Source organism: Typopeltis vanoorti, chromosome 18 (genome assembly GCF_054136105.1).
Source record: "Typopeltis vanoorti isolate ZY-2024b chromosome 18, IOZ_Tvanoo_1.0, whole genome shotgun sequence".
Lineage (NCBI taxonomy): Eukaryota > Metazoa > Arthropoda > Arachnida > Uropygi > Thelyphonidae > Typopeltis > Typopeltis vanoorti.
In genome coordinates, this window is record NC_143566.1 from 83,543,897 (window position 1) to 83,567,961 (window position 24,065).

At 36.4% G+C, this 24,065-nt stretch overlaps 1 protein-coding gene across 1 annotated transcript in view; it reads left to right on the plus strand.

Moving 5' to 3' along the window:
• LOC150096868 (uncharacterized) overlaps positions 1–24,065 on the plus strand; it is a 340,159-nt gene that overhangs the window by 118,429 nt on the left and 197,665 nt on the right. Inside the window, exon 6 of the mRNA XM_090408300.1 lies at positions 19,306–19,369. Within this exon, the coding sequence (XP_090264426.1) occupies positions 19,306–19,369 (64 nt within the window). The remainder of the gene's footprint in view (positions 1–19,305; positions 19,370–24,065) is intronic.

The window sequence follows — 24,065 nt, forward strand, 5'->3', positions numbered from 1 at the left end:
TAAACATCTCCTGCTCCCCACCCTCTGTACTCCTTGGCTTGTAGCAACATGCCACTAAATATCCTGTCTTGCCCACCTCTATCTCACACCATATGCTTTCAAAACCATTAGTGTCACTGCCTTCCAAAGCTTCCACTCTTACAGGACATAAGTTATTACTTATCATAAGCAGTACTCCACCACTACTTTTTCCCTTCCGAAAAATGCTGTACCCTGCTACTTCTATTCCTGTTATCACATCATCTTCCGTCAACCACATCTCAGAGATCCCAATAATCTTTGGCCAAGCTAATGCAATCAGTGCCACCAATTCATCTCCTTTATTCCGGATACTCCTGGCATTAGTATAAAGCATAAAAATGTCACTGCTTCTGTACCTATCATTATCCCCTCCAGACTCCCTGAACTCAGTGTTACCTTATGACTCCCCCCCCCCCCAGCATCCATTTCCACAAGAGGCCTCCCCTGCTACCATCCACCCTGGGAATTCTAGTTTCCCTGCATTGACACACTGACTCGTTCAGAAAACAGCAATCTCTCCAGATGCCTACGTTCTTCCTCATTCAGTTGTAATCGGTCTCTCGCATACAGCTCCTTTCTGTCCTCAAAGCATGCACATATTCTAATCCTCTCTTCTGACATATTCTGGCTATTACGTTATTCATTATTACTGCTCTTCTGCTCAGCTCGTCATTATCATACCTGGTTAACACACACACACACACACACACACACACACACACACACACACACACACACACACACACACACACACACACACACACATACACACACACACACACACACACACTATCTTTCCTACCTGTGTTTTCTTTTGTACAGCCTCAAGCATAAATCTCAGATCTCTCTCTCTCTCTCCACCCGATATACACCCTCTCAAGTCATTCGTGCCTATCATCTCATCTACGCTTTCATCCTGCTTAATTGCGATAGCCATAATTTCTATCGTTCCTCCAGGCAAACTCCTATCTTGCACACCATGGATCATCGAGTCTCCATACATCATACCTCTTACCACTCTGTTCCTTGATTACTCACCTGCATCCCTCACTCTCTCTCCTCTAACCCTTTCTGTGTTCCCCTATTTACCTGCTGTCCTGGCATCACTCTATCCCTGTTTTCAGCACTCCCTCATTCTTCTCATTCCCTCTCTCCAACTGTTTTCATTTTCTCTCCTCTTCTATCATTCCCATAACTCTCTCTCATTCCCTCTCTTCTACTGTTTGGTCTCATATTTGGGCTACTACTACTACTATGTTCACTGGGCATCTACAGATGCCTTATGGTCACTCCGATGCTCGGTGATGTTCCACACCAGGCCTCACCATGTAGTCCTATTGTTTGCTTTTCTGGCGGCCTCAACTCTCGGAAGATCAGTCACTCCACACATGCCATTCATCCATCTCATTGATTGCCTACCCCTGCCTCTTTTTCCAGGAACTTTACCTTCTATTTCTGAGACGTTCTCATCTCAGAAATAGAACTTTACCTTCTATTTCTGAGATGGAAGGAGGACGTTCTGAGACGTCCTCCTTCCATCCTTTCTATGTGTCCAAAATATTTTAACTTTCTTCTGTCAATATCCTTAAGGAGCCTTAAAGTTCTGCTGATCTTTTCTAACACCCAAACGTGTGTTAGAAAAGATTAGTAAACTTTAAGGTTTGGGTAGCATTCTGTAAGAGCTGTATTTCACAAGTGAAGAAGAGGACACAATTTGGTGTAAAGTGGATGACAAACAATATCAAACAGGAACTGCAGGTGAAAAAGAGATTCTGGAAGAGATATCAGCCCAAATCATATTTGGGCTGCTGCAGCTAAAACTTCCCTAAGAATTCTTGATGTATATAGAAGAGGGTAGTTCACCTAATAGATGAACCTTTTCCCTCACAGACTCTTTAGCACTCTGTTTCTGCTTTGTGTTTTTTTAAGTGCTTTCCTGAGCCCTATTCAACTGAATTGACTGCTATCGTTCCTCCAATATCTTCTAATCATGTAGCCATTAGTCATGTTCTAATCATATAGCCATTGGATAGTTCTAACTCTGAATATATCAAACAAACTTATTTTCTCCCTTTTTTTCCATCTGCCCATATTCTTTATGATACTTTCATGATACTTTTATTTTTATTTATTTATACTTTTTTTTTAAATTACACAACTATACATGCCTCAGGAACTTGCTCACTTTTTATGATGCAGTGACATATGAGTTGAATAAAGGAAATGCGTTTACAGTGATACTGCTGAATTTTGCAAAGGCCTTTGACAGGATACCACATGGAATTCTAATCAGTAAACTGCAGCACATAGGGATGGATATAGAGTTGATGAGATGGTTAGGAGGGTGGTTGATGGAGAGATATCAGAAGAGTAGTTTATTCAGGAGTAGAGTCCAAAAGAAGGCCTGTGACTAGCGGCATGCCACAGGGTTCTGTTCTTGGACTGCTGCTGTCTAATTTGTTCATTAACAATATAGGAAAGGATCTGAGGTACCTGTTGAGTTGTTTGCTGATGATGATGCAATGTTGGGTAGAACAGTAGTTAATGATACAGATGATGTCAAAATTTTGCAAGATGATTTGGTTAGATTGGCAGACTGGGTAAAGGCAAATGGATACCAGTTTAATGTGGCAAAGCATAAGGTTAGTCATTTTGGGTGAAAAGGTTACCAGCTGTATTACCACATTGGTGAATCTGTACTCCAGGAAATTGACAAAGCCAGAGACTTGGGAGTGTTAGTGGAGAGCAAGTTAAATTTCAGGGGACACGTAGCAAAAGTGGCTAAAGCAGCTCATTAGATCACTTGGTTACTGAAGAATACTTTGATGAGCAGAGACAAGCAGGTTATTGTTCCTCTTTATCAAGCCTTGATAAGACCCCAACTTGACTACTGCATGCAGACCTGGGCACCATGATTTCTTGGTGATGAGGAGGAGGAGGTAGAGAGGATCCAGAAGTGAGTGACCATCTATCAGGATATTTTTCAGAACAGGTCTGGTGGTGGGAGAACTAGGGGCCATCTATGGAAACTGAGTAATGGTGTAGTTTGCAAGGGTGGTAGAAGTAGGTTTTTTGCTTGGAGAATAGTGAATGAGTAGAATAGGTTGCCAGAGTCTGTTTTGGATGCCATGACTATGAATGAGTTCAAAGCAATGTATGATGGATACCGATGATGTTTAGGGCCTCTCTCAATGAGTCTAAGGACTCCTTGGAGTTGCCCATAATAATAATACCTGACCTGCTTCCTTGGAACTTGAATAATGTCGTCTCCTGTTCACTCAGCTGTGACCAAGATAAGTGAAAGTATGACTTATGCTTTTTGACTTGCGTTAATATTTTGAATGTTGTAACTAATTCTTTTGCTCTCATGTTACAGTATGTAAAATACATAGGTGTTGCCTTTAAATGTTTCTATAAACATCTTGTAACAGATCTACATTTTTTGGAATGCCTTTCCGTTGTTAAATTGTGAATGAATACAATTCACTAAGGAATATTTCATTCATAATTTGACAAGTTAAAACCCTTGAAAAGGATATGCTTGTATTTTAGTATAAGTTGTATATAGCCTGACAAATATTGGATACCGTAATTAGTAAAACTTGTGAATATTCCCGTGTAAAATTGTATGTTAGACAATGAATTTGTTATATACATATTTTCTGTTAGAATTGATATAAAAGAATTACTGTGTAAATTGCATATAACCAACTGAGACTATAAGGTCAAAGTACGCGGGCAAGACACTGGATTAGTAAGTTGCCTGAAGTGGTCACGCGTGCATATGGCACATGGCGACCTAAGTTTTCGGGGAGGACGCTACGAAAAGGCAAGACCCACGAGTGCAAAGGAATAACATGTTGGGTGAAAATTTAGGGTTACAAGGAGTCCCGGTATGGGTTAATATAAAAGGGCTGGAACCACCCCCCAAATACTTTTTGTCTGCGGTCTCTTTTCTCTCTCGGTGGCAGAAGTCGGAGGTGTCGGGTCATGATTAGAGGGATTGCGGATTCCAAGCCCTACGATGAACGAATAATGGATTTTTGAAGCAACGAGCAACTCTTGGAAATGATAGTGGTCAGGTAGCATGCCTTATGGATGCAGAATCGCCTCGCGCTAAGAATATTCTAGGCATAGATGATCGGTATGCAGACTCCATGAGGACCAACTTAAGCCGACAGGAATTTTAGCCTTAACATAGAGGGAAGAAAATGTTTGGAAGGAAAGGAATCCAAGAATCGAAAGGACAAGCATGAGGAATCCTCGAGTTTGGTATAGTAAACCTTTAATCAAGTAATGTGTGAGAGGAAGGTAATTGTAACTTAAGAATCTTGGACCTTCATAAAGTTTTGAGACGCTATCTAAAATTAAGACAGAACTGTGATATTTTAATCGTAGTCAGTGAGCAATATGTGCTATGTATTATAATTGTACTTGTGTTGATTGCTAGCTATGTTTAAGAGCTGTAGAGATGTCTAATCCAGACAGCTTGATTAACACCTAAAAGTCATTATTGGTTTTATAATCTAAGAATGCAAGCTTTGAATCTTTGAACATAATGTTTTTGTAGTATTAATTACTGTGTGATGGATTAATTTTGCTTTGTAATCTAGTAGTACAGTGATAATTGAAAGTTCTTTATTCTGTACGATGATCGTTATGTTAAATAAACCTTTTGCTCTTATTAATTCGGTTGCTTGTGTCTAGAATCCGATGCACCACTCATAAATTATTCGGATCTAAGCGGGAGGTAATTGTTAATTAAGACCATGACTGCAAACATGGTTGATTATAGAAGGTATTGATAATTGTTGACTTAGTATAGAAATAGATTAGATTGACCACGTGCACATCTGAAGGTTCACTTCTTGATTGAGAAGTTTTTCCAATCTAAGGGTTCTGGGTGGCACAGCGGAACAAACAAATTTTCCCAGAACCTTAAGAGAAGTTAACTTCAGAAGCTTTGTTACTAAGGAGTTGGCTTAACCTTGAGACTATCTCTTTGTAGATCAGACTCACGCATATGATAATCTGAGGGGCTGAAGTATATAATAATATGACAAAGACAGGCACATTATAGGTGCTGCTGAGATAGGACAAATCATTCAAGAGATTGTTAAGTAAAGGAGGTAAACCAAGTAAATATTACCTACTACTGCAACATCATAACACCGTACTTGTTTTTTTTACAATGAATATACCCACTTGAATACAGCCCTCTAATTTTCAAGAAAATAGGAAATTGTATTCATTCTTCAGAGAGAGAGAAGGAGAAAAGGAATTAATAGATTCCTTCTCTCCTCTTTCCCACCCGCTTGACTACACATGGCTCTTGTTAGATTATGGATGACTTCTCATGTGGGGGTAATATTAAAAAGGAATGTGTATTTTGAGCATTGTTGAATATGTATTGATTCTTTGTTTCTTGGCTCTGCAAAGAACAGACTTCACCATTTGGATTTCACTGGTGTTTATGAAATTTCTTATTCCTGTGATTTTATTATGTTTTATTCAGTCCACTAAATCTGTAGCTGTTCATTGTGAGGTCAAAATTACATTAAACACCAAGAGTGAAAACAATCTTGTCTCGAGTAGCTGCTATCACTTTTAAAACCTGGTCCTTTGGGGGGGGGGCATACTAAAGTCCTACATTAAACTTCCCTTATGCAGTTATTGTACAAAGAGAGGTGAACCTTCTTTACATTGCCCCATTCGATAGATGTAATGGGTTATCTCTTTTGTGGAAAATAGTGTTCTCATTGCTGTCTGTTGCAACTCATTTATATATATATATATATATATTTATTTATTTATTTTAATGTCATTAGTAACTTTATGTCAACTATGAATAATGTAGCAGGTTTAAACTTCTAGAACTTTATAATTTTAACTGAATGTTACTTTGTTTTGCTGTTGTGTTTTGTCTGATAGCATCTTCATGAAGATAGTTAACACAAACAATAAAAAATCTCAAGTTTTCCAACAGCCATTATTTCTCTAAATTGAAAGATATTGGATTGAGAGTTTTATCACAAATATCATTTGGTTTATGTGAAGTTTGTGCATTGTTGTGCAAATCTTGTGATTGTGTAACAGAGGTCCTGAATATTACATAACCCAATTAATGACTATGGCATATAATTCCTTGCCTTCTATTTAATGTCCCTTGTGAGCTAATTACCTTAGATGACTCCTTGAACATTCTGACGAAAATATTCTCTTCTAAGTAAGGCATAAAGGATACTTGTTAATATATAGTGCAGTTCTCTGTGAGGATTTGCACTATCAATCTGCTTCTTCTCTCTTATTTTCATTGCAGCCTACATGTTCTTTTTTATAGATTTTGAAACATCTCCCATTATGTCCCACATGTACTGGAATAAGGAATCTTGTATACCCCCCAGGGTGTTTATGGAATGGAATTCTGTCTTTAGGAGAATGTAAGAAATTTTGTAAGGTGTTAACTGGTTTGAAAGTGTTTTGATGTTGAATTTAATAATTGGACTGTTTGTCTTGATGTATTGCCAACGTTAAGGAAACAGTAGCTTTGCAATGTAATTGATTTCTGGATTAATACTAGGATGGTTTATATGATGTGCATAATGGCATGCATGATTAACCCCCTTAACGCACTCAACCGAGTTAACTTGGGTCCAAGAAACTGAATTTTTTCCACGCATCCGAGTTAATATGTGTGACCGTGAATTTTGGTTTCACATATAAATACAACCGAATATACATGCTAGACAATTTTTACGTTATATTTATTACCCTATCATGGATAGTGATCAAGACTGGTTATTTAGTTCAGAAGATGAAAGCGGGAAACGCTTCGAGGCCATAAAACAATTTCTACATTTTTCAAATAATGATGAATTTGATCCAGCAAATCACCCTCGCCCAAAGGAAATTGGCAGAAAAACGACCGCTTTCTGATTTTTAATTGGTGCATTAAGGGGTTAAACTGTCATTCCAGTATCTTTCAATTTATAGAAATAACAGCTGAGGGAAACATTCGTCATCTTTGTTTGTGCTAAATATTTTGCTGAAGATGCCGCCAGCCAAAAAGACAGCGAAACATGTTGAAGTAACATTCAGTTTAAATTAATAAATTTCTGAGTTTCATCTATTGATTATTTATAAATGACATAAAATATTCCCAATTAAAAAATTAGTAACTTTAGTACAATATGATCATACTACTCAATTCTAACTCTTCCCATTTGCCATACTTAATTTTTTCTGTGATGTTCACTTGGTTCCTGTATTCCAGTGTATTTATACCGAGGATGGCTTCTACCTGACTAAAAAATTTATAATGAACAATTTTATTACATAAGTTATTATTATTACATGACACCTCCAGGGAGTCCATTGACTCATCGAGGAAGGGCACCTACTCTACCACTCAATTCGCCAACTACAACGAACTGCAACTGCAATCATCATCTACACCAATTCCATTTACTGCCCACCACCACTAGTATTTTCAGACAATATTCATGCCCAAATCACAAACATTCATGCCCATGGCGGGATTCGAACCCGCAGCCGTTTGCCTGGAGAGTGGATACTCTAACCACTTGGCCAACCGGGCTGGCAAAAAAAAATCACACAGGTGGGGATACTAACCACTGTACTACTGAGGAAATTATCTATTTGTTCTTTTAAAAAATGTTTACTTATGTTTCTATTCATAGGGAAACCAACAAATAATAGACAGTATGGAAGAAAGTAGTCAATAGGAAACTAGTGTGTTGAAATACTGTATTTGGCAGTCATAAAAGTTGGATATCTCTAGAAAATTATGATAATTCATGAATCTTTAGGCTTAGGTGCTGGTTTACGTTCATGTTGCACTTTAATGGAATAATTTACAGCACAAAGAGAAATAATTAAACACCGGGTTTAATCGATTTCATTATTTTCTCTCAGTTACAGAGACATCATCAGGAATACAATGTTAAAATTGTATTCCTGATTTTAACATACAAGAAACAGTAAGTGGAAGAAATGAGATGGAATGAAATTCGTTTAGAAACCAGTAATGTTTTGAATAAAATGAAAGCTATATACTAAAATAAGGAGCCAAAAGGCTTCATTTTGACAATGCACAATTATATAAGGGAGAATGTAGATGGTATGCATTGGCAAATTAGTAGACGAGTGGAGGATGTGTAATTATTATGGGTGATTTTAACTATGGGGGACATTGATTGGGAGAAGGAATGGTCTCAAGGAACAAAGGAATTGGAGTTTATACAATTGTTAAGAGATAACTACCTTAGACAGCATATAATGGAAGGGACAAGAGATTTGAGTGTGTTAGATCTGGTCATAGCATCGGAGAACATATCAGTAAGTAATTTAGATACACTTTCTTCACTTGGGGAAAGTGATCACGTGGTCTTGACTTGGGAGATTGTATTATGTGCTGAATATTCTGTTAAGAAGGGTTATATGTGAAATTACAAGACTGGTGATTATGACAAGCTTTCAAAAGTGCTATGGCATGAGAATTTGACGGGGAGAGATGTTGATGGTGCATGGGAGATTATCAAGGAGTATTTAATGAAAGCTATATCTGACTGTATTCTTAGAGTCAGGAGGAGGAATCAGGTAGGAGTAAGATGGATGAATAATATTATTAAGTGAGAGTTGCAGATAGAGAGAAAGTTGTGGTATAAGTATAAAGAAAAAGGTGATGAGCATTCCCATGAGCAGTACAAGATACAGGCAAGAAAAAACCTGCATGGTTAGGAAGGCCAAAGCTAATTATGAGAGGAAGCTAGCTGATGAGTCCAAAAAAAATCCTAAGGAGTTCTTTCACTATGTGGCAAGTAAAAGGAGGAATAACTTTGGAAGGCTAACTTCAAAAAGTGTTGATGGTAAAGAAATTACAGAAGCTAATCACATAGTTGAGTTGCTTAGTGATCATTTTGCAAAAGTGTACCATCTTGTTTGTGATATTGCAGTGCGAATGTGTCATTGACTGATGAGAGTCTAGTGATAGAAGAATTTAAGGTGCTTTGTATATTACAGAACCTTAATGCTAACAGTGCCATTGGGTTAGATGGCACATCAGCCCATGTTTTAAGGGAATGTGCAAGAGAATTAGCACCTCCTCTAACTTGGCTGTTTAATTTAAACTTCTGGTCAATTCTCAATTGAGTGGAAAGAGGGGAAAATTATTCCACTACATAAGGGGGACTCCAGGACTGAGATAGCAAATTAGAGACCAGGGGTCTTCAATCTTTCAGACAGTGTGGGCTGCATTGAAAATTTCAATGAAGCCCGCGGGCCACTAAGCTATACTGCGGTATTCAGAATTATAAGATGTTTTCCAGATTCACAAGGAACGCTGTGCATTTGATACTTAAAATCCTATAAAAATAAACAACTCAGCTTTAAGAGCATAGGTAGGAGTCGGGTTCATGATAAGTAAATACAATTAATAGTTGAATAAAGATAATTTAATGAAGAAAACATTCATTTTTTACAGTGCCAATGGACAATTTGGCAATGTTTTTCCTTGATCAACTTGTCAATGCTGGCATCAATGTTGGAAGTCGCTATGTGCAGAGTATTCTCGAGATGTTGGTCCGTAATCTGAGTTCTTGTCTTGGACTTCACATGCTTCATTCTGAAGAAGAACTGCTCACATAAGTATGTGCTTTCGACTTTTGTTCCGCCTGGAGGAACATAAGTCGTACATCGTTAAACACAACTATGGCCATTCAGGCTTGGCTGACCATGTTTTGGACACCACCCACAGAGTATCATGGAAGAAAACCACCATGCTCCACCACAACAAATTCAAGAAAGAGAGACTTTTCTTAGAAGCAGCAGCAGCTCTCAGAAACCAACCAAATCTTAATAAATACGGTTGCATTAAGCTTCCGAAGATTTGGGAAACACTCATCACCAGAGGTCCCACCTTACATTCCAGGCCACCTACTACCGCCCATAGAGGGCGCTCCACCTAGATAAGACTTTAGTGTCACCCACGTGGTTGGGCTTAGTATTGTAAGTTTTTGTGTGCATGTTACATTAATTGTTTTTGTAATCCCCGTAGATGTCCTAGTGACTAGGACGAAATATAGGAAGTATTAAATTCTATTTTAATTCTTTTTGAGTGTTGTAAAAAATCCATTAAACCTCCAACATAATGTCCTCACAGCACTTAGCCTCTACACAAGAATTTTAAACACCTTCCTAGGCCACTGGAATAAACAACATGGGCACGTACAATTTACAATTGAAATTGAAAATCAAGACTCACTTCCTTTTTTGGATACACTGGTCATGTGTCTTCCCTCCTGCAGCCTATCCTTCATTGTCTACTGTAAGCCTACACATTATATACATGCTTACTCTTATCGCCACCCTTCACAAAAACTAAGAGTCACTAACACCCTCAAAACCAGATCTATGGCAATTTGCTCTAATGAACAAGCTCTTAAACAAGAATTACAAAATATTAGCAATATATTTATAAATAATGGCTATAGCAAAAATAAGATCAATAAGTTCTTCATAAAGCTTCATGAAAAAGTGCATATAATATAGATTAGAGTAAAACCATAGCTATCCCGTACCTCAAAGGAATATCAGATAAAATAAATAGAATTCTATACCAATACATTCTTAAGGCTACTTTTAAACTCTATAAAATAAAAAAAAAAACCATATTCAACTCCTCAAAGGATCTAAGAGGATCCTTTGAGGAGTTGAATATTGGAGAAACTAGATGCATGATTCCTCTCCATTAAAAAGAACAAAAATGATACTTAATAGTTTTGGTGAAACAGGCCTCTCAGATTATGCTCTTAACACCTACATGAAATTGATTAGAAAAGTACCTGTTCTGTACATCATACAAAAACCTGGTATGAAATCAAATTTAAAGAAGCCTATGAAATTTTTTTGTCACACATTCAGCTAACTTAAGTTCAAGTTTTCCAGCAAACTCTTACTTTAGGACTCTAAGCAATAATTTCACCATTGGCCACCATTTATATTGTATTGTTCTAATTTTTGTCAGTTATTATTATTATTATAATAACTGACTATTATAATAATAATAGTTCCGATCCATAGAATCTTTCATTCCTCTCTTTGAATGCATTAATAGTAGTAGTGGCATTCACAACTGACTCTGGCAACCCATTCTACTCATTAACAACTCTCCAAGCAAAAAATCTAGTCCTCAACCCCCTACTAACCATATTGTTATTCAACTTCCAGGGATGATTCCTTGTTTTGGCCCCTCCAGAAAATTGCTGAAACATTTCCCCTACATCAATCCTATTAAACCCCACAGGGCGTTTAATAGGAGACCACTCACTATCTTGGTCACTCACCTCTGAATCTTCTCTACCATTTCTTCATCCCCAAGAAACCCAGGAGACCAAACTTGAGCACAGTAATCCAGATGTGGGCATGTCAGTGCCTTATAAAGCGGTGAGTGACCAAGATGGTGAATGACAACTTCCTTATCTCTATTTGTTAACGTGTTCTTCAATAGCCAAGTAATCTTATAGGCAAACTTAGCAACATGTTCTCTAAACTTTAACCCTGTCTATCATCACCACCCCTAAATCTCTAACTTCATCTCTTTCCAGTACAGTGCTATCAATGTGATGTACAGCTTGTAATCTGTTTATTCCTAAATGCATAACTTTACATTTCTCCACATTAAACTTACACCCATTTTTTTTGCCCATACTGACAGCCTATTTAAATCGTTCTGCAAGCTCTCTACATCGCCGCCATTAACTATTACTCTACCTAATTTCGCATCACCAGCAAACAATATATTCAGAATGTTTCATTCCAGGTTATTTCCTATATCATTTATGTACAAATATAACACCAGTGGTCCTACCACTGATCCTTGCGGCACACCACTAGTCATCTGTTTACACCTCAATTCTGCCCCTCCATACACCACTTTTTGATATCTGTCCAGCAGCCATCCTCTTATCCACTTAACCAGTGTCATATCCATCTTCATTTATTCTAATTTGTTCTAATTCTCTTTCCAGTAGAATCATTGTGTAGCCATTTCCTTTAACCAACTCTGCTGTTACTCTATTATAAAGATAGTCAGTTGCTAATGCATGACCGACCCTTCACAAAGCCATGTTGCCCCTCATACAGTATCATATTTTTACCCACCTATTCTTGAATTCTCTTTTTGACCAATTTTTCCAGTACTTTCAGCACCATTCCTGAGATACTGATTAATCTACAATTTACTGCTGCAGTCTTAGAACCTCCTTTATGCAAGGGAGGTTCTAAGACTGCAGCAGTAAATTGTAGATTTTGCCCTCTTTTCACTCCCTTCAAAGTCTACCAAAGTTGAGACTCAAAGAGCCTAGTCAGAAGCATTGACAGTTCCCTTGCACGTTCTTCCAAAACCCAATCTGATATCCCATCTAATCTCACAGTTGTATTTATATTGAGATTCTGCAATATCTTAAGAACTTCCCATTCATCCATCTCTGTTCCCACTTTAGTATCTGTTACATATGTTAAAGCGGTAACCTACCTAGGTTGATATACCCTTGCAAAGTGGACACCCAGTAACTCGAACATTTTATCTGCTTCTGTCACGTTCTGACCATCATCACTCATTAAGGTTAATCTTCCTAGTCATTCTTCCCTCTTACTTGCCACATAATGAAAGAACTCTCTTTGGGATTTACTTTGTCCTGCTCTGCTAAATTCTTCTCATAATCTGATTTTGCCTTCCTTGCCATGCTGGTCACCTTTCTTGCCTGAGCCATCCTCTAGATGACCCTTAAATATCTCCCATGCACTACTAACATCCTTCCCCAGCAATGTTTTATTCCAAAGCACACATTTAGCTTCTTCCTCAGGTTGTCATAATCACCTGCCTTGTAGTTCTGCATATACTCCTTCTTCACAGAATATTCCTCATGTTGTATAATCTCCCAAGTCAAGACCAATCAGAGGCAATGTAGCACCTTGGTACATAATTTGTACACAATTTGTACATAAATGATATAAGAAATAATCTGAAAGGAAATATTCAGTTGTTTGCTGATGATGTGAAATTTGGTAAAGTAATAGTTAATGGAGGCGATGTAGAGAGCTTGCAGAACGATTTAAATAGGCTGTCAGTATGGGCAAAAGTTAATGGGTGTCAGTTTAATGTGGAGAAATGTAAAGTTATGCATTTTAGGATAAATAGATTACAAGCTGTGTATCACATTGATGGCACTGTACTCCAAGAAATAGATGAAGCTAGGAATTTTGGGGTAGTGGTAGACAGAAAGTTAAAGTTTAGAGGACATATTGCTAAGGGCTAATTTCTTGGGGATGAGGAAGCGGTGGAGAGGATTCAGAGGTGAGTGACCAAGATGGTGAATGGCATGTGGAATGTTCCATATGAGAATAGATTGAAGGTATGTGTGGATTGCAGAAGTTGGTTGGTAGGAGAAAAAGAGGGGATATGATAGAAACATTTAAGTTACTTAAAGGGTTTTATAGGATAGATGCAGGGGAAATGTTTCAGCACTTGGTTAGAGGAACCAGAATGAGGCAGTCAACCCTGGAAGTTGAAGAAAGGTGTGGTTAGTAGGGGTGTGAGGATTCAGTTTTTTGCTTGGACAGTTGTGAATGAGTAGAATGGGTTGCCAGAGTCATTTGTGAATGTGTTGTCTGTTAATGGATTCAAGGGGAGGTATGATAGATTGTGTGGATATGGGTCTCTTGTGATGAGTCTTCGGACTCCATGGAGATGCCCATATAATAATAATAATAATTACTGTAGTCTTTATGTTGAGAGGGATGTGAAGAAGTAGAAGTGACATGATTTTTTTTTTTTTTTTTTTTTTTTTTTTTTTTTTTTTTTTTTTTACATTGGACAGAAAGGATGGAGTTTAGAGGCTCTGTTCACAAAGGTTTTGATGACCCTATATTGTTGAGAGATATGGTGGGAAAGTATATATGTATCTACCTGTGTAGGTAGATTTTCTGTAAACTGAGAAAGAAAAGGTACCATTTGGTAGACATGTGATTAGAGAATCTAAAAAAGGCAAGCTATTCTTTTTTGTTTTTCAATAGTGAAGTGGATTCTGGGGTGTTGACTGTTTTGGTGGAGGAGATAGAGTAATGTGTCTGAGATATGTTGCCAAATAGAGAACACATCATCAATGTATCTTAACCAAATAGAAGATTTGAGACTGGTAGTATCAAGAGCATTTTTTTTTTTTTAAACTTCTTCATATAGAAATTGTCAATAGGGGACAAAAGGGAAAGTTCCCATGGAAGTTCCCATCAAATGTGATGCTGGTTGGGGTATCACTTAGTTCGATTAGTCTCTTGTTGCTTTTATCAGGACACTAAGATACACAGTGAAAAGTTACCTATTGGAATTCTCAAAACTCAAGGGGAAGATGAACCATCACCATAAGAAGCATCAGTATAATAGAAGTAAAGCTATTAAAAGGAGTCCTGTTGCCCTAATTGGTGTTGCAGAGATAATTATAAATAATTACTAAGATGTATGTGTGATCAGAGATAAAAATGAATAGTTATAGTATTCAGTTAAACAGCCAGACTTCTTGATGGTAGACATTTCAACTAGAGTGATGTGGGCATATTTCAAAACTAGAAATTAGACAGTGTTTATGATCTCACAAAAGATTCCAGGATCAAAGTTGTAGAGGAATTCTTTGATTCATTATAGAGGGACAAAGAAAAGGAAGAGTTGGTTCTTGAAGGAATCCTAAACAGCTGAGTTTGAAATAATTTTTGATAATGAATCTTCAGATTAGTTTAGGATTCATGGGTATATACGGGAATTTGAAATAGGTAGTGATCACCATCTAGTTTTGAAAGTTACTTGCAAGAAATTCAACAAATGTCCTTTAGAAAATACAGAGAAAAATGCAAGAAAACTATGTATAAAAGCAGCTGAACAAAAGTGATGGAAAGACTTTGGGAAGAGTAGAAAGATAAATATGAAGGTGGCAAAATGTTCTGGTTACTATTAAGAAACGTTTAGAAATGGAAGAAATAGTAAAAGGAATAAGAGATGATAGAGGTGATATAAAAGTGAAGATAAGAAATTCTGAATGTCTGCAGTAATTACTTTGAAAGATTTTTAAATGAAACAATCAGCAAACAGATTGTTTTGAGATAGAAAAAAAGTCGTCAGAAACTTGAAGTGAGAAAGGCTCTAGTAGATGATATTTGACCACAACCTGCTGAAATATGGGGGGTATATAAGTTTTACAGTGACTTCTATAGTATCACTCATAAGTCTGATGATGGTTGTATTCCAGATGATTGGTGTTTGTTGCTTTTGGTGGAAAAATAACAGAATTTAGAACAGCACATTAATATCAAGTTTAATGCAAACTTAGGCAGAAGTTCATGAGAAACTCTAGACATGTTAAGAGTGTTTATGATGATGATTTCATGAAAAAGTGTAGTGTACCTAAATGGCATAAGAAGTTTAAAGAGAGATAGGAAGACATGAGAGACAATAGAAGAACTGGGTGACCACGTATTCATCAAACATGTGAAGATGTGGAAAGAGTGTGCAATTAGTTCATTCTTACAGATGATTGTATGGTTAATGGCATGAGAATTAAATTTAGACAAATAATGAGGAAGATTATTATTTGGAAATCAGAAAATAATTCTGGAAAGATGGTTTTGTGAATTTTGAGTGAAGATCAAAAGTAGCAATGGCTTAATATTTTCCGATTTTGCTGTTTTTGGTATCAGTGCAACTAACACAAAATGTGTTGTGTCGTACATCCTGGCTTTAATCCGCCATTTTGTTGAAACGTTATTCTTATTTAAATTATCCGTTTTTTTTTTTTTTTTATTTTATTTAATTGTTGGTTGATTACTGATCCAAATATAGAGAAATTTTATATTATCCTGTGCCACCCTATATTCAGATTAGTCTATATAACACAGAGGAATCAATCATCAACTAACTTTTGCAATCTCACTTTATACAGGCCGAGGTTAATATTATCATTTAAGGCTTCCGCAAGGTTCTAATAAGTTTTATGAGCAGTGCAATGAAGAAAAATCAGGCAAACAACCAATTGAATTCAATAAAATAAACATTTAATACAGGGTTATAGAACATGTACATTCAAGCATAATTTTCTAAGCAAGATAATCTAATTGAACAATATTCAAAATATCTCTGAGACACTAGTAGCCTCTCGGTTTGGTTTAATGATTGAAGTTAAATTTACAGATCTTATTCTCCAATGCTTAAATACTATTATCACAACTTGTCTCTATTCAATGAGATAATTCAATTCTTTTATACATCTACTTAGTTCAAATACTCATAACAAACATAAAACATTAGGCATTGAACATTCAGTTGTCAATTCTATATTCTTCGGAATAATTGAAAATGGTTCACACAGTTCAATGTTCCAGAATTTTACAGTAATTATTCTTAAGGTAGAATTTTCTAATTCTCTCTTAGTCAACAAACACTTAATTTAATTATGAGGCAGTTATCATTTCAAGGGGGAAACACCTTAAAGCTCCATACTTCGGCTATTTTTAGCAGAACGCCACAGTTAATGTTAAGATATATCAGGCGGAGCTAACTCTTATTTCTTCACACTGAAATACAAAAAGGACTGCTCTTACCGGGTTACACCTTTTACACACTGGATTTACTATAGGCACACTTAAAACTGTAGTTAACTATTACTTTGAAGTAACACTATTCAAAAGAAATCTTCACTATAATAACTGAAATATTAAACATAGAGTTTCACAAGTCTTGACGCACTCGTTTTAGGTAATCTACTTATTCCTTATTTTCTTCTATGCGTTAAATTCAGCTTTGCACTATTCTTCCTCAAAACAATTGGAATTCGTCGTAATTTTAGAATTCCGTAGAAATATTCCGAATTGCCTATTAATTTCCCGGTCATTTCTTAATCTATTTAGGGCATTTCCAAATCCCCTTTCTGCCACCTGTTACTTCACTCCTTGCTGTCCTCAATGCTTCTCTCTTTCTTTACTTTCGTTTTCCAATTAAAATCGTTCATTCTTCCCACCAAAATCCGGTTCTAGCCAGTTCAGTTTACATCTACTGGCTTCACTCCACATCATATGAAGTATTAAAACATACAAAATATCTTCATTCACAATTTAACAAATGCCACAGCATTCAATAGGAAACATCATCTAAATCAAGACTAGGAAAAAGGCATGAATTCCATGATTGCAGATCAAGATTAAATGTTTTTTTATTCAATCATAAGGGCATTGTTGAATTCATTAAACAAGAACAAACAGTGAACTAACATTGTTATTTAGAAGTGCTGCCTAGGTTATTAAAAGCTGTTCATAAAAAGACCTGAACTTTGGCTGAACAGTTGAATCACACATCATATCGGTTCCCTTTCATGTGATGCAATAGCTGTTCGTAAGTTTCTGGTCAATCACAAAATTGGACCATCTCAATATTCACCAAAATTAGCCCCTTGAAACTTTTGACTTTTTCCTAAAGTTGAAGAATGCTTTGAACGGATGGAAATTTTCTGACATTTCTGACAACTAATGTCATGTAATGTGAGTAATAAAAAAGCATTCTGAAAGACAAGTTCCAGAAATCTTTTTAACGATGACAGTATCATTTAACGAAGTGTATTGCTGTACAAGGAGGATTATTTCGAAACTGATAGTAGCCATTAGTCTGCAGGTAAGCAACTATAGTTTTTACGTGCATTTTGAAAATTTAATTGTTAAACCTTGTATTTAATGGTATCATACTTATTAGGATAAAAAAAATTGTTTGATAAAATAATAACAATTTGTTGATGTCAGCTTCCAGCAGTATATAAATTATTGAAAGTAACAACAATGCTACAGATATTTTTAATCCATTCATCTATTCATTGGATAACATCAGATGCTCGGTGATGTGCCATACCAGTTCTCGCTAGGTGGTCCTGTTGTACAAGGTGTGACAATTTAATTCCCAGAATGGCCGCTTAGTGTCTCACGTGTGGTGATTTGGTTGGAGTCACGTGAGTAACTGTGTTTGTAATGCGTGTGTAAACCTCAAGCCGATAGAGCCATTTGTTAGTTGGCTATTGCAAACCATAGAGATCTGTGTGTCAACTTTGGTGTAAAAATGTGTGATCAAAATTTGGAGCAGTGTATTAACATCACATTTTGTGTGAAAATCTGCAAAACTGCTACTGAAACGTTGGAGCTGTTGAAAGTGGCATATGGTTTGGATGTTCTGAAACATTCAAGTGTCTTTGAGTGACATAAGAGATTCAAAGGGGGCAAGAAGATGTGAACAACGACCCCCAGAAGTGGGCAGTCAAAAACAAAAATGATGGATGCAAATGTGAACAGAGTGCGAGATTTGGTACAGTCTGACAGACGATTAGGTGTGCGATTAATGGCTGATGAATTGCAAATGGATCGAGAAAAGTCAAGGTAATTTTAACTGTAGAATTGGGTATGCAAAAGATTTTGAAAGAAATCACAACAATGTGCCAAACCATAGTGCACTCACTGTGAGAGAGTTTCTGACCAAAAAATCGATTACCGAATTAGATCATCTTGCTTATTCACCTGACTTAACTCCCTGTGATTTCTACCCATTTCCAAAATTAAAGACTACACTAAAAGGATGAAGATTTTCTGACATCGCTGATATCCAGCATAATGTGATAAAGGAACTCGACTATTCCGGAGAAAGACTTCCAGGCCTGTTTCCAAAAATAGGAACACCATCTAAACCAGTGTATAAATGAAAGGACTACTTCGAAGGCATAAAAAAACCTACATTTGAAACTACTTCATAGTTTCAAATGTAGGTTTTTTACAGGTGCATTCCGGGAATTAAATTGTCACACCTCGTATGCTTTTCTGGAGGCTTCAACTCTCTGAAGATCAGTCACTCCAAACTCACCATATATCCATCTCATTGATGGTCTACCCGTTCCTCCTTTTCCAGGAACTTTATCTTCTATTACTGTTTTGAGAAGTTCTCCTTCCATTCTTTCAGTTTTTCTAAAGTATTTCAACTTTCTTGTGTCATTATCTTTAAGGAGCCTTAAAGTTCTACTGATCCTTTCTACCACCCATTCCTTTCAGTCCTCAACAGCCTTCTGATATTTCAAATGCTTAATTTATATTCTCTTTCCCTTATTTAAATAAGTTAATAATATAAATATATAATATAAATAATATTAATATTAATAATAATATAAATTTACTTTTTTCTTTTAAAAAATTTAGTTACTCTGAGGAGTCAGTGCATTTTCCATGTGATAGTAGTTCAGTGAAGCAGTTGTTTAGAGATGTAAGTATGCTTGAAATGTGCATGCTTTAATTGCAAATTACAAAAACTAATAAAGTTATAAAATTTTTCATCATATTTTAAAGTAGCAGAAATGACAATGCTTAATGTATATGTAAGTATATTTTTCTGAGATTTAATTATATAATATAGAGTAGGTAGATTTTATGACTGAGTGATAACAAAATAAAAAGAGTGAGGATAGCAGTATAGGAAAATGTTTGAAAGGAATTAATGACATTGATTAATAGGAAAAGATATGTGCAGGACAGTTAAAGAAAGAATTAGTGGACATATTAGAAAGATTGAATAAGACCATGTTTTACCTAGCACTTGAGCCATGTGGAACTCATGTTAGAGACTTAAAGTGAAAATAGCACTGAGAAAGGATTAAAACCAATATTTAATTTTTGTCACACAAATGGCTTCAAGGAGTATGATAAAATTGCAACAGTTCTTTCTATGGGTACAAGTTTTTTAAGTGAAAAAAAATTAGATTAGCTCTGCTCACATATCTTTAATGCGAACAATGCCAAGTTCCTTCCTAATATCTTCATTTTTAAAATGATTCTACCATCGATGTCATCTATTCACTCCCATAATATTTCTCACAACTCTCATATCTGTGTTCTAGTCTTTGATGAAGCGCTTTGTTTCTAACCCGACTCTCAGATCCATAAGTTAAGCCAAAAAGTGGTGTGAACACTGTCTTGTATATTGTTAGTTTAGTGTTTTGTCTAATTTCATCTGGCTCCCCACCATACCAGCTTTGCTTATTCTGTTGTGTATTTCCATATTTAATTGCTATCTTTGCATAAAACTGTGCTTAAATAACTGAAATATTTTACTTGTTCTGTAGATTCTCCATTGAATAATTTATAAGTTATAAATAAACGAGTTTTATATGTGGCTGTCTATTTTTTAGTTTTGGTTTTTTATTGATGATTACAACATAATCTGCATAAAGCAAGGAGCTAAATTTGATATTGCCAATTCTAAAATCAGATTTAATGGGTTTTTTTTTTTTTTTTCATAACACGATCAATATAGATGTGATCCAAACCATCTTCCTGTATTCCCTTCAATTCTAATTACTGACTTACAGGTTAAATATAAATTGTATAATGTTCCATTTACCCCATTGTAATGTTTTGAAAAACTTTTCTCTGGTCACCTTGTTGTATGCCTTTACCAGATCTACAAAACGTAATATAGATCCTTGTTATAGTCCCATGATTTCTCAACCATTTGTCATAAAATGAAAATCTGATCTTGATAACCTCTATTTTGCTTGAACCCAGCTAGTTCATCCCCAAGTTTCCTCTTTGACAATTTTTCTTAGTATCAGTCTCAGGTATGCTTGCATAAATATTACCTGTAACATTCAATTGAAAAATTCCTCTGCAATTCTCACATTGTTTTATTCCCCTTTTTTATAGATGAGCACTATGAGAGCTCTATTCCAGTAATTTGACCTCGTATCCTGATCTTCTAAATTATGCAGTGTAGCAAGTGCAAAACTTTTATACTTCCATATTTGAGCATTTCTGGTCGAATATCATCTACTCTAGCCACCAGGCTTTTGATATTTTTTTTTACCTCAAGTATTGTATTATAAAAACTCTAACTATTAAGCAACAATCTTTGTTCCAATGAAGCTTGTCTTACAGCTGAACTCAGTCATGTATACTGCATGATGGCTAACAATCAACAAAATCCTTACCCCCCCCCCCCGTCATCTTTGACCTTCCATTCAGAAAGATTATAGTTATTGAAAAAGAGAGCCAAAATGCTTCATTTCGGAAATGCAAAATTATTCAAATTCAGTGGATATTGAATGCAACATTATTTCAAAGCCGAATAGAGAAACGACAAGAGTTTCATGCTGAATATAGAAACTATAAAAGTTTCACATATGGAAGTGAGACCTGGATATTTAAGAAGAGAGTAAGGCAATAGATAATGGTCTTTGAAATGTGGTGCTATAGGAGAGCTCTGAAAATCCCATGGGCAGAACAAGTGGCAAATACAGATGTCCCTATAGAGAATGAGAACACAGAGATCTTTATTACAGGAAATGATCCAGAGAAAGATGAGATTGGCAGGACATGTACTGAGAGGTTCAGCAGGACAGAGGATACTAACAGTTTTAGAAGGAAAAATTATGGGGAAAGGATCAAGAGGCAAAAAATGAAGGACATGGCTTGAAGATATAAGTTCATGGACAGGATCACATGGCTATGCAGAAACAAAAAGGAAAGCCACCAACAAAGAGAACTGGAAGGACATGGTGCTGCACCCTCTCACTGAGGAAGCTACATGAAGAGAAGAAGAAACGTTTTGGTGGATCCAAGCGTAAGCAAACCTTTCATGACAGGGGAAACTCGTAGTAAAGGTGGAGGAAGAACTAATCACTATCCTTAGTATTTCTCATAATGTAAAACACATCTCCTAGCAGTCATGTATGATATACATTATGGGGGAGGTCACTACCCAGGCCGGTTTCGACCTTTGTTGAGGTCTCGTCAGTGGGAGCCAGATGTAAATACTCAGGTTGAAGTGATGCAGATTATAGTTATGCTATCACCAGTCCCTGTGCGCAGGACACATCCAGGGAAAAAAAAAGAAAAAAAAAAAGAATTTTTAAAAAATACCTCTACCGCTTTCAAGCATGACTTAAAATTGTCTACTCTTGTCCATCCCCCCCCCCCCCCCCAAGGGCCAACTCCTTCATTTCTTATTTCCTGCAAGTTGATCTGTTCCAGACAGACTGGAAGATCAATCACCATCTGCTTGGAAAAACTTAAAAAATATATCTATGTTCACGACTTAAGGTCAGTCACGTCTAGCATATAAACACTACACACACACAGAATAGATGGGAAAAACTACCATGCTCCATTGCAGCAAGTTTAGAAATGAAAGGTTTTCTTTTTAGAATCTATAATTGTCCTTAAAAACTAGCCTAATCTAAATAAATTATGATGAGTTAAACTTCCCAAAATATGGAAAATGTTAATTCTCAGATATCCCATATTACAACTTTGACCTCCAGCTGGTGCCCACAAGGGGGTGCCCTACCTAGTCAGGACTCTAGAATTTTGTGTCCAAAAGTTTCACTTAGTTTTGTGTGTTACAATTTATATTGTGCTGCCTGAAGATGTTTCTGTGACAGACAAAATATTGGAAGAATTAAATGTTGGTTTCAGTTCTTTCTCAATGCTGTTTATACTATGCCTCTAATATGAATTAAATAAGAGAGGTTGGGATGAAAGACTATATCTTGATTATATATGAAAATTTACTGAATGTTTGCTTTTTAATGTCAAGTATATGAGTTGGAAGCTCTAACAGTGAGAGAAGGATGAATGAATCTATTCAGAGTGTCATGTATGAAAATCTGATGATTCAGGGTGTATAGAGTAGAAAGCCAGAGGAGTGTTTATAGAGAGGGTGGCATTAGCAGTGAAGAGGGGTGAAAGTGTGACTGCACCCCCTCTGCATTCAAACTTTCACACTGTAAAAGTTTGAATGCAGAGGGGTGCAGGCATTTATAGAGACTGCTGTTTTCTGGGGAAGTGAATGTGTCAGGATAGGAAAACTAGAATACACAGGTTGAATGTTGTAGGGATGGCCTTGTGTTGGGGATAGTGGCTTGAGAAATGCGGGGGGGGGGGGATGTACACTATATTACAAATCCAGGTGGAGTATGAGTATAATGGAGTATAATGGCTATAAGAATGCTGGCAATCCACTGGCATTATAGAAATACTCCTAGCATTACAAAAATACCCCTAGCATTTCTGTATACAAATGCTAGTAAGCATTAGGAATATGGGTGTTGTTTGAAAAGTTTGGTAAATTTCCAATAGACAGCGACACAATTCGTTCATTCATACCAGTGTTGGCACTTATCATCTTTTTCATGATTCCTGGCAAAATTTTAGCCATGTGTGATGCATAATTCTTGTTTGGCAAACATTTAAAATGACTGTGTTTGCATTTTTCATAAAAATGGAGAAAAACGAGTTTGGTGCAAGTGATAAAACACTTTTATTTGAAGAAGTAGACAGCTGTGCAGATCAAAGCTGAGTTAGATGCAATCCATGGGGACTCTGCACCAGCATTAAAGACTATTTATTTTGGGATAAATGAGTTTAAATGTGGTCGTAAGTCCATCGAAGATGAAGTGCAATCCAGACACCCAAGTGAAGGAAATGATTGACAAAATCCACGGTATCATTATGGAAGACCGAAGAAAGTGCGTGAGATTGTAGGCATCTCAACTAAACAGGTGTATAATATCCTGCATGAAAAAGCTGTGTGCACGATGGGTGCCACGATTGTTGACTGTCAATCAAAAAACACATGCGAAAAGACATTTCAATGCATTGTTTGAAAATCCTGCGAATTGCGATCTTTAATCGCAATTCGCAGGATTTTTTGCATCGATTCGTGACTGTGGACGAAACTTGGGTCCACCACTAGACACCTGAGTCCAAGCAGCAGTCAAAACAGTAGACAATGCCAGGTGAAAGAGCACTGAAAAAAGCAAAGACAGTTTTGTCAGCTGGGAAGGTGATGGCCACTGTTTTTTGGGATTCCCAAGGAATTAATATGATAGACTATTTGGAAAAGGGTAAGACAATAAAAAGATTATTATGCATCATTGTGGAGCCATTTAAAAGAAGAACCAAAG